Raw genomic sequence first — 12,500 nt, forward strand, 5'->3', positions numbered from 1 at the left:
AGCGACGTACAAGGGATAGAACAGTCAAGCTACGAGCAATAGAGACCTAGTGTAACAATAAATACTACTTTACATAAGAAATAGAAAAACGAAATAGGAAATAAAAACGAAGTGCAGGAATGTAACTGCTATAAGTGCAAGTTAAGCACTAGTCGAAGTGCCAGTTAGGAAGGGAGGTGCTCTCTGAAGAGTTGGGTCTTCAAAAGCTTCTTAAAGGTAGAGAGGGACGCGCCTGCTCTGGTAGTGCTAGGCAGTTCGTTCCACCAACGTGGAACTACTTGAAAATTCTGGATTGCCGTACTTGCACAGACGGCAGTGCCAAACGACGCTCACTAGACGAGCGCAGCATTCCGGTGTAGTCCTTTTATTTATTTTATGACATCACGGTGCCTCGTAGAATCATGACTATAGGCCTACATGTGAAACGTAATTGTTAATGATACTTTAATCCGAGGATCTGTAGAGTTGATGTGAACGCAATCACCAACGATTTCTCACAAATTCATTAACACGGAGAGTTTTCTCAAATGCGATTCCTCGCAATGCGTTTTTATTTCCTATTTCGTTTTTCTATTTCTTATGTAAAGTAGTATTTATTGTTACACTAGGTCTCTATTGCTCGTAGCTTGACTGTTCTATCCCTTGTACGTCGCTTTGGACAAAAGTCTCTGCTAAATGACTAAATGTAATGTACACGAAACCGCTTTGACATGACTCGTTTACGAGTTGCTTTCGTGTAGATTCGGTCGATTCCGACTGCACACGTCACTACGGTTGCGTGCCCTTATAAGGAGCTGGCAGGGCGTGTATGTATGCAAATTCAGGAGCACGAGAACGCGCTTTCAATTTAAGAAAACTCTTCCGGGGGAGCACAGCCCAGAAAACTTCTGCTGCGTAGGACCGCATTTTCAAGCGTGCATGAATTTGGCGGATGTCTTTTGCTTACGTTGTTTTTCCGAAGCCCGTAAGAAACATTTCAGAAGAAACTTCAGAAAATGTTCGAGAATGAGGGCCAATGTCTCTCAGAGCTGCGGTACTGGGCCTATGAGAGTTAGGCTTTTTCATACCACTGGTAGCTGGGACTCCTCGGTTGATGGTCTGATTGGTTCTTGTCATTGTTGGTATTCTAAGAGGAATTACTGGTAGTCAACTCCCAAACAAACGGAAATGGTTGTTTCTATCATTCCATGTCGCATTGGAGTACAAATGCAGAATCACATAAAGTACCACGTCTCAATCACGAGGAACCCGTCTCAATCACGAGGGACAGAACCCGTCTCAATCACGAGGGACAGAACCCGTCTCAATCACGAGGGACAGAATCACAAGGGACAGAACGCGTCTCAATCACGAGGGACAGAATCACAAGGGACAGAACGCGTCTCAATCACGAGGGACAGAATCACAAGGGACAGAACCCGTCTCAATCACGAGGGACAGAACCCGTCTCAATCACGAGGGACAGAACGCGTCTCAATCACGAGGGACAGAATCACAAGGGACAGAACGCGTCTCAATCACGAGGGACAGAACCCGTCTCAATCACGAGGGACAGAACCCGTCTCAATCACGAGGGACAGAATCACAAGGGACAGAACGCGTCTCAATCACGAGGGACAGAACCCGTCTCAATCACGAGGAACCCGTCTCAATCACGAGGGACAGAACCCGTCTCAATCACGAGGGACAGAACCCGTCTCAATCACGAGGAACCCGTCTCAATCACGAGGGACAGAACCCGTCTCAATCACGAGGGACAGAATCACAAGGGACAGAACGTGTCTCAATCACGAGGGACAGAATCACAAGGGACAGAACGCGTCTCAATCACGAGGGACAGAACCCGTCTCAATCACGAGGGACAGAACCCGTCTCAATCACGAGGGACCCGTCTCAATCACGAGGCACAGAACCCGTCTCAATCACGAGGGACAGAACCCGTCTCAATCACGAGGAACAGAACCCGTCTCAATCACGAGGGACAGAACCCAGAACCCGTCTCAATCACGAGGAACAGAACCCGTCTCAGTCACGAGGAACAGAACCCAGAACCCGTCTCAATCACGAGGAACAGAACCCGTCTCAATCACGAGGGACAGAACCCAGAACCCGTCTCAATCACGAGGGACAGAACCCGTCTCAATCACGAGGAACAGAACCCGTCTCAATCACGAGGGACAGAACCCGTCTCAATCACGAGGAACAGAACCCGTCTCAATCACGAGGGACAGAACCCGTCTCAATCACGAGGGACAGAACCACAAGGGACAGAACCCGTCTCAATCACGAGGGACAGAACCACAAGGGACAGAACGCGTCTCAATCACGAGGGACCCGTCTCAATCACGAGGGACAGAACCCGTCTCAATCACAAGGGACAGAACCCGTCTCAATCACGAGGGACAGAACCCGTCTCAATCACGAGGAACCCGTCTCAATCACGAGGGACAGAACCCGTCTCAATCACAGAACCCGTCTCAATCACGAGGAACTTGTCTCAATCACGAGGGACAGAACCCAGAACCCGTCTCAATCACGAGGGACAGAACCCGTCTCAATCACGAGGAACAGAACCCGTCTCAATCACGAGGGACAGAACCCGTCTCAATCACGAGGGACCCGTCTCAATCACGAGGAACAGAACCCGTCTCAATCACGAGGGACAAGAACCCGTCTCAATCACGAGGGACAAGAACCCGTCTCAATCACGAGGCCCAGAACCCGTCTCAATCACGAGGGACAGAACCCAGAACCCGTCTCAATCACGAGGGACAAGAACCCGTCTCAATCACGAGGGACAAGAACCCGTCTCAATCACGAGGGACAAGAACCCGTCTCAATCACGAGGCCCAGAACCCGTCTCAATCACGAGGAACCCGTCTCAATCATGAGGGACAGAACCCGTCTCAATCATGAGGGACAGAACCCGTCTCAATCACGAGGGACAGAATCACAAGGGACAGAACCCGTCTCAATCACGAGGGACAGAACCCAACAGAACCCGTCTCAGTCACGAGGGACAGAACGCGTCTCAATCACGAGGGACAGAACCCGTCTCAATCACGAGGGACAGAACCCGTCTCAATCACAGAACCCGTCTCAATCACGAGGAACCCGTCTCAATCACGAGGGACAGAACCCGACAGAACCCATCTCAATCACGAGAACCCGTCTCAATCACGAGGAACAGAACCCGACAGAACCCGTCTCAATCATGAGGCACAGAACCCTCACGAGGGACAGAACCCGTCTCAATCACGAGGGACAGAATCACAAGGGACAGAACGCGTCTCAATCACGAGGGACAGAATCACAAGGGACAGAACGCGTCTCAATCACGAGGGAATAACTGTGGATCATCAGGACGCCGCCAACTCAGATCAGATCAGCTGTCATACTGAGAGTCTTGGTGCAGTTGGTAGATATCCACCTCCACGCATCATGCTGTGTGTGTGTGTGTGTGTGTGTGACTCACTGATTTCAGTGGTGTCGTACTGAGAGTCTCCGTGCAGCTGGTAGATATCCACCTCCACGCGTGCTCGTGACGGCCCCTGCATCATGCTGTTGATGTTCTCCCGTGCCAAAGCCAGAGCCAGACGCTCGCCACGCCCACACTGTGACGGGTCATCAAGGAGCGCCGCTGGAGAGGACAGGAGAGAAGTGGAGAGAGGTTTTATTGTGTGTGGTGTGTGTGTGTGCGGTGTTTGTGTCTGTGTGTGTCTCTGTGTGTGTGTGTGGTGTGTGTGTGTGAAGTGTATGTGTGTGTGGTGTGCGTGTATGTGTGTGTGTGTGTGTGGTGTGTGGTGTGTGGTGTGTGTTTGCGTGTGTATGTGTGTGAGGTGTGTGTGTGTGTGGTGTGTGTGTGTGGTTTGTGTGTGTGCGAGGTGTGTGTGATGTGTGCGAGGTGTGTGTGTGTGTGTGTGTGTGTATCTGTGTGTGTGTGTGTGTGTGGTGTGTGTGTGTGTGCGAGGTGTGTGTGTGGTGTGTGTGTGTGGTTTGTGTGTGTGTGGTTGTCTCTCACCCATCCGTACGGTAGGCACCAGTGGGGTCTGGCTGAGAGACTGGTGTGCTATGGTCAGTAGCAGGAGAACCAGGAAGTGAATCGACAGCAGCAGAGCTGGCAGAGCCGGCATCTTCTACTTCTCCTCATGGAGAACAGTCTTCTGGCTGCCTGTACTGCCACCTGCTGGACCAGAGGACCAATTACACAGCACCTTTCATCTCCCAGTGAGGACATGACAAATAGTTACGGATCACAAGAGGCAAGGGGGGGACCTGAGTGTGTGTGTCTGAGTGTGTGTGTGTGAGTCTGAGTGTGTGTGTGTGTGAGTCTGAGTGTGTGAGTTTGAGTGTGTGTGTCTGAAAAGAGTGAGAGAGAGGGAGGGAGGCAGAGACAGGGGGAAAAAGTGAGAGAGAGGGAGGGAGAGAGAAGGATGAAGCGTAGTGAAAAGGTCCTGGTGTGTGTGTGTGTTTGCTTGTGTATGTATGTGTGTGTGTGTGTGTGTGTGTGTGTGTGTGTGTGTGTGTGTGTGTGTGTGTGTGTGTGTGTGTGTATATGGTTGTATGCATGTCTATAACAGTGGCGTGCTTGTAGAGGAAACTTTGTGAGGGGAACATTTATGTGAGGAATGGGCCTCATTGTGGGTTTCTAATAGCACAGGTGTGTGTGTGTGTGTGTGTGTGTGTGTGTGTATGTGTTTGCTTGTGTATGTATGGGTTTCTCTAATAGCACACTGTGACATAGCAGCAGCTGACACTAACCTATACTTATCTCACTCCACAATCAACTCACACACACACACACACACACACACACTACACTTACTCATGGGCACCAGCCACTCTCTCTCTCTCTCTCTCTCTCTCTCTCTCTCTCTCTCTCTCTCTCTCTTTCTCTCTCTCTCACTCTCACACACACACAACACACACACACACACACACACTCACACACACACACACACACACACACACACCAAGTGTCCATGTGTGTGTGTGTGTGTGTGTGTGTGTGTGTGTGAGTGTGTGTGTGTGTGTGTCACAAAGAGAGTGTGCATATGATGTTATGCCACGTGGGGAGGCACACTCACTCCCACACACACACACACACACACACACACACACTCCTCATGGATTGGCAGAGCAAGGAGAGGAAGATGTACTCACGGAATGAAGCAACCAACATCAGCAGCGGGAGTGATGGTTGCCGTGGTGATGGGAGCAGTTGTAGATGGAGAGCTGGAGAAGGGAGGGGGGGGGGGGGGGTCAACACAGGGTTGATTTGTTTTTTGAGGGGGGGGGGGGGCACTTTTGCCTTGATGTGCAGTCAAGAGGTTTCAGCTAAATGGATAGAGGACAAAACAAATCTGCCCCCTCTAGATTTCTCTTTCTCTGTATTCTTTCTCCCCTGTCACTCTCAGGCTTCTCACTGCCCAGACCCTACTGCTCTGTCACACACACACACACACACACACACACACACACACACACACACACAGTTATTGCTCACTCTGTAACACACAGGCTGTCATTCTTTTAAATACATACATACAGACATAAACTCCCTGTGCAGACGGCCTGTCGCTGTAGTTTACACACACACACTTGGACACACACTCACAAGCAAACACACTCAGACACACACTCACAAGCACACACACACACACACTTGGACACACACTCACAAGCACACACACACACACTGTCAGTTCTCCTCTAATAGGGACTTAAAGGCTTTGGACATGGGACTCGGACACACACACACAAGCACACACACACACACACTCGGACACACACACACACACACACACTAGCACACACACTTTGGGACTTCAGTTTAGCAGGGCCATCTCTCCCTCACATCCCCTCTCTCTCTCTCTCTCTCATGACTGGGCTCACACACACTCACAAGCACACACACACACAAGCACACACACACACACACTCAGCACTATACACACACTCACAAGCACACACACACACACTCAGCACTATACACACACTCACAAGCACACACACACACACTCAGCACTATACACACACTCACAAGCACACACACTCAGCACTATACACACACTCACAAGCACACACACACTCGGACACACACTCACAAGCACACACACACTCGGACACACACTCACAAGCACACACACACTCGGACACACACTCACAAGCACACGCACACTCGGACACAGACTTACACCTGTGCCGAAAAAAAGAAAGCAAGATAATTAGGCTTTGATGAAGGAAGTGGTGGATTTTGTCCCTCTCTCTTTCTCTTTCTCTCTCTCCCTCTCACTTTCTTCCTCTGACTCTCCTCTCCAGATCTGTCCTTGCGTGCCTCTCTCACACACACACACACACACACACACACACACACCTCTCTCTTTCCACTGTAGTGAGTTCACTTCAAGGCTAGAATGGGGTCAGCAGGGAAAGAGAGAACAAAAACCCCAAAACACACACACACACACACACACACACACACACAGGTCTTCACGATACTTCAGTAGTCTCCACAGATAGAAGGTTTTTGGCAGTCATTTAGAATTCCTCGTGAACCCAGGTAGGAATCCCATGAGAAAAACAGAAGCAGAACGGCTTAGTTCCATCCGTGCATCTCCAGAACTCCATGTCCCATGGTGCCCAGGAGCTGTGTCCAGTAGTTCAGGAAGTCTGGTGTATCTCCTCAGTGAAAGTCCCTTGGCCCGCAGGAGGCAGTTACCTTCCAGCTAGGCGTTAGCACAGGTAGAGTTAGCCTGAGTGATCCGCTAGGCGTTAGCACAGGCAGAGTTAGCCTGAGTGATCCGCTAGGCGTAACTTAGCACAGGCAGAGTTAGCCTGAGTGATCCGCTAGGCGTTAGCACAGGCAGAGTTAGCCTGAATGATCCGCTAGGCGTTAGCACAGGCAGAGTTAGCCTGAGTGATCCGCTAGGCGTTAGCACAGGCAGAGTTAGCCTGAATGATCCGCTAGGCGTTAGCACAGGCAGAGTTAGCCTGAATGATCCGCTAGGCGTTAGCACAGGCAGAGTTAGCCTGAGTGATCTGCTAGGCGTTAGCACAGGCAGACCTCAGTACCCCATGGGGCACTAGATGCTGGGCATTAGGATCAGTGGTTCTGGGGCCTCGGTCCTGAGAAGAGACATCAAACCAGAGGGGTCATTCCATCCTGTGTTGCCCAGATGTTTAAGGCACATAATGGGACTATGACAACGGGTTCCCTGCTCTACATATGTGCCCTCCCAGGGTTCTCTGTTCCCTGCTCTACACATGTGTGCCCTATTTCCGTGTGTTCTATGTTCCCAGCGTCCTATGTTCCCAGCATCTTATGTTCCCAGGGTTCTATGTTCCCAGGGTTCTATGTTCCCAGCATCCTATGTTCCCAGCGTCCTTTGTTCCCAGGGTGTTATGTTCCCAGCGTCCCTTGTTCCCAGGGTGTTATGTTCCCAGCGTCCCTTGTTCCCAGGGTGTTATGTTCCCAGCGTCCTATGTTCCCAGGGTTTTATGTTCCCAGGGTTCTATGTTCCCTGCTCTACACATGTGTGCCCTATTTCCGTGTGTTCTATTTCCAGGGTTCTATGTTCCCAGCGTCCTTTGTTCCCAGGGTGTTATGTTCCCAGGGTTCTGTGTTCCCAGGGTTTTATGTTCCCAGGGTTTTATGTTCCCAGCATCCTTTGTTCCCAGGGTTCTATGTTCCCCAGCTCTTTATGACACATAATGGGAACCTGAATAAGTCTGTATTGACGTAATATGACATGGGCTGTTGTTGTGTTTATATAGCCTTGTTCCAATAAAACACTAGATCAGTGGTTCTTAACCTTATTGGAGGTACTGAACCCTACAAGCTTCATCAGTGCATTCACCGAACCCTTCGTAATTGGAAAAATAAAGTATGATTTCTTCAAAACATAGGTATATATAAAAACGGCCCGACATTGCTAGTGTGAACCGGGCTATACTGTGTGTGTCTTGACCCCTACCGAACCCCTGAGAGTGACTCAACGAACCCCTGGGGTTTGATCGAACCCAGGTTAAGAACCACTGCACTAGATGATCTTATTTTAACTTAAACGGGTGACCTGAACACAATAAAAGGGATATTGTTTATATTATTGATATATACAACAGAATATTAACCTGGGAAACGCACACACACAGAGACACACACAGACACACACACACACACACACACTCACATTATCACACACACACACACAGACACACACAGACACTCACACACACACACACACACACACACACACACACCACACACCACACACACACACACACCCACACACACACACCACACACACACACTCACACACACACTCATAGTATCACACCCACATGCACACACACACACACACTCATATTATCACACCCACATGCACACACACACACACACACACACACACACACACACACTCATATTATCACACACAGAGAGATGCCAGCTAGACCAGCGCTGGTTACAGGATCTGGGCCAGACGCAGAGGGGATGACCTTTAACCTCTGAGAAAACACACAATCAATCAAAACCCACAGGTGTGCTAGCATCCACACACACACACACACACACACTATGGTTCATGGTACTGTGATGCACTTACGAATACACACACACACACACACACACACAGAAATGAGGGCAGAGATGTCTTTGTATTAGTGGGGGAGAGTCTTAATCAAAAGCGGTGCTGTTATCATCTGCGTGCATGTGTGTGTGTGTGTGTGTGTGTGTGTGTGTGAACACTTATACACACCTACACAATCCTACAGAAATATGAAAATCTGTTCGACTCAGCAATTTCACTAAAATAGCAGAGACTATCATGGTGTCATGCCAGACATAGAGATGGAGAGAAGGAGAGAGGGAGATAAAAGACGGGGAAAGAGGGAGAGAAGGAGAGAGGTTTAATACTCCTTTATTAAACCACTGAATTATAATTAAAGTACGTGAAATGTCTAACCAACGAGATTTACACCATTACATTAAATAAAAGAAAAAAGGAAAAGCTCATCTCCTCCCTCTCCCACTTTGATAATAAGCAGATTCAATCGCCATGCAGCCAGCCACCATTCCCTTCCCTCCGCCACCATTCCCTTCCCTCAGCCACCATTCCCTTCCCTCCGCCACCATTCCCTTCACTAAGCCACCATTCCCTTCCCTCCGCCACCATTCCCTTCCCTCCGCCACCATTCCCTTCCCTCCGCCACCATTCCCTTCACTAAGCCACCATTCCCTTCCCTCCGCCACCATTCCCTTCCCTCCGCCAACATTCCCTTCCCTCCGCCACCATTCCCTTCCCTCCGCCACCATTCCCTTCCCCCCGCCACCATTCCCTTCCCTCAGGCACTCAACAAACTGTAACGCAGCTCTTAAAGAGGGGGACTGTACAGTGCTGGTAAGGCTGGGTTATACCAGAGTGGCTCCTCTCCCACCCACATCCTTGGTGTAATGTCAGGGTAAAAAGAGGACATCCCAACGAGCTCTACCGAGCTTAAGTCCATTACAAAAAGTTTCCTGTCCAAACTAAGTCCAGCTGTCCATTCTCAGGAGAGCACCGGCAGGCTGTGCCCAGCCTCTGTGCCCAGCCTCTGTGCCCAGCCTCTGTGCCCACCCTCTGTGCCCAGCCGCTGTGCCATACAAGAGCCTCTGGGCAGCCTGCAGTGGAAAGGCTGCAATCTCCTCCTGACGTCCATAAGGCCGTGGCCCCTTCCTGAACAGGTAGATATGAAACAGCTGCTTTCAGCCAGTGCTGGCCCAACTAGAAAGAGTCAACTATCTTTCACTGGATTTCATCCAACAGAAAAAAGCTTCACCTTCAGGGATATAAATAAACCCGAAAGCCATTAGTGTGTTAAAGAGATACAAATGATCAACTCTAATCAAATCAAAAGCTTTTCCAGTCTAAGGCTAAAGACCATAAACCTGAGCCAGTTCTAGCCAAGTCATGAATGAATCAAAAACAAACAGTCTTTGATAGATCTATCTTCGATACAGTAAGACTGATCTGTACGAGTTATGGTGTCCCTGTGTTTATTAAGTCTGTTAGACAAAGCCTTTGATCGAATCTTATAATCAGTGCATAGCAGGGCCACAGGTCTCCAATCGGCAAGAGTGTTAGAGCCACTCGCCGACAGCTCTGAGAAAGAGAGCCAACTCTGATCCACTCTTGCAGTACTTCAAAAAAAGTCCTTCCCAATCAAACCCCAAAGGTCCTTGTAAAAAATCAGCAGGGAGGCCAGCTGTGCCAGGAGCTCGTCCAGGAGAGAGTGGGAGATGCTGCAGGACTTCGTCCAGGAGAGAGTGGGAGATGTGGCAGGACTTCGTCCAGGAGAGAGTGGGAGATGTGGCAGGAGATCGTCCAGGAAAGAGTGGGAGATGTGGCAGGACTTCGTCCAGGAGAGAGTGGGAGATGTGGCAGGACTTTGTCCAGGAGAGAGTGGGAGATGTGGCAGGAGATCGTCCAGATATCCTCCTGCATACTCCATACTCTCTATGCCCTCAGCAACATAAAATAAGTCTGTATAAAGATGAATTGCCGACCTCCGCATGTTTGTGAAGTGTCGCCATCAGGAGTTTTAAGACTGATCATTTTTTATCCTGCCCAGTTGTCTTCTCCAAACAAAACAAAAATGACATAGCCCATTAATATCTCTCAATGTGGTGAACCTGCCCCTAATTAAAGCCCCTTTAGCTATTTCCTGCCTCTAATTAAAGCCCCTTTAGCTCTTTCCTGCCTCTAATTAAAGCCCCTTTAGCTCTTTCCTGCCCCTAATTAAAGCCCCTTTAGCTCTTTCCTGCCCCTAATTAAAGCCCCTTTAGCTCTTTCCTGCCTCTAATTAAAGCCCCTTTAGCTCTTTCCTGTAAAAAAGACTTCAGCTCCGGCTGCTTTAGATTGAAGGTTAGGGTTAGCTACGGGCCTGGGCTGTTTCAACCACTAGAGGAAGAGACATCACACCAAGGATGTGGGTGGGAGAGGAGCCACTCTGGTATAACCCAGCACTACCAGTACTGTACAGTCCCCCTCTTTAAGAGCTGTGTTTGTCCGGGACGGCAGAAAGACACATCTAAGCTTTTGGTAGACTCATTCAAAAACATAAACACTTGTCTCCTAAAAGACAAGACATGTTTAGAGCAGGGTTCATACAACCCAATGGCATCACTGTCATCACTGGGAAACTTTCCATAATGAGACAGTTCTCTTCTGATTGGCTCATCGCAGATGAAAGGCGGAATATTAAATTAAACCGTTCTCTTCTGAAACGTTTAAAATTGTAATTTTTGTTGCTGGCCAAAAGACAAAGGCATCACAGGAATGAAAGCGTCTCTCAATTACTTCACACGCCAAACTTTCTCTTTTTCAGAAAACGACAACGACTTTAGGGAGAAGGAAAGAGGAATAAGGGTTTAGAGAGAGAAGGAGAGGGAGAGAGAGAAGGAGAGAGAGGGATAAGAGAGAGGGAGATAAGGAAAGAGGGGGATCAGAGAGAGAAAGAGAGAGGGAGAGAGAAGGAGAAGGGGAGAAGAGAGAGGGATCAGAGAGAGAGGGAGATAAGGAAAGAGGGGGATCAGAGAGAGAAAGAGAGAGAGAGAGGGAGAGAGAGAAGAAGAGAGAGGGATAAGAGATAGGGAGAGAGAGAAGGAGAGAGAGGGATAAGAGAGAGGGAGAGAAGGAGAGAGATGGATAATAAAGGACGGTAAGGATGCCAACTGTTAGCATTTAGCCATTAGCAGCCAGTCAGAGGCATCAGGCTAAGCAACAGGGCTCTCTCTCTCTTTCCCTCTCTCCCTCTCTCTCTCTCTCACTCTCTCTCTCTCTCTCTCGTATCCCTCTCTCTCTCTTTCCCTCTCTCTCTCTCTCACTCTCTCTTTCCCGCTCTCTTTCTCCCCCCCCTCTATCTCCCTCTCTCTCTCTCTCTCACACACACACACATATTTGTCTGATTATTGTTTTCACAGCAGCATCCCAGAGGAAGGAATGGAAAGACAGAAGAGAAGAGATGAGAAGAGGAGAGGAGAGGAAAAGAGAGGAGGAGATGAGAGGAGGAAAAGAGAAGAGATGAGAGGAGGATAGGAGAGGAGATGATAGGAGGAGGGGAGGGGAGGAGAGATAAGAGGAAGAGAGGAGAAGAGATGAGAGGAGGATAGGAGAGGAGATGAGAGGAGGAGAGGAAAGGAGGTAGGAGGAGATGAGATAGGAGGGGAGGAGAAGAGAGGAGAGGAGGAGGGGAGCAGAGGAAAAGAGAAGAGAAGGGGAGAGAAGAGGGGAGATAGGAGAGGAGAGATAGGAGGAGGGTAGAGAGGAGAAAGGAGGCAACAGAATTGAACTCAGATATATTCAGACAGTTGGAAATAAAGAGGTGAGAAGAGTGTGTGTGTGAGAGTGTGTGTGTGTGTAGGGTTAGGGGTTAGGGGTTAGAGTGAAGGTGGAGGAGCAGAGACCGATGAGGACAAGTCAATCAGGGATGACTCCGACACTGGCACACAGACACACACA

The 12,500-nt window shown here is 49.3% G+C and overlaps 1 protein-coding gene across 1 annotated transcript in view; it reads right to left on the reverse strand.

Annotated features, from left to right (window-relative positions):
* grik5 (glutamate receptor, ionotropic, kainate 5) overlaps nt 1-4,091 on the reverse strand; it is a 24,428-nt gene extending 20,337 nt beyond the window's left edge. The window contains exons 1-2 of the mRNA XM_042709112.1: nt 4,022-4,091; nt 3,476-3,640 (exon numbers count right to left, since the gene is read on the reverse strand). Coding sequence (XP_042565046.1) covers nt 3,476-3,640; nt 4,022-4,025 — 169 coding nt within the window. The 5' untranslated portion in view covers nt 4,026-4,091. The remainder of the gene's footprint in view (nt 1-3,475; nt 3,641-4,021) is intronic.
* Between the last annotated feature and the right edge of the window lie 8,409 nt (nt 4,092-12,500).

Source organism: Clupea harengus, chromosome 11, assembly GCF_900700415.2.
Source record: "Clupea harengus chromosome 11, Ch_v2.0.2, whole genome shotgun sequence".
NCBI classification, from domain to species: domain Eukaryota; kingdom Metazoa; phylum Chordata; class Actinopteri; order Clupeiformes; family Clupeidae; genus Clupea; species Clupea harengus.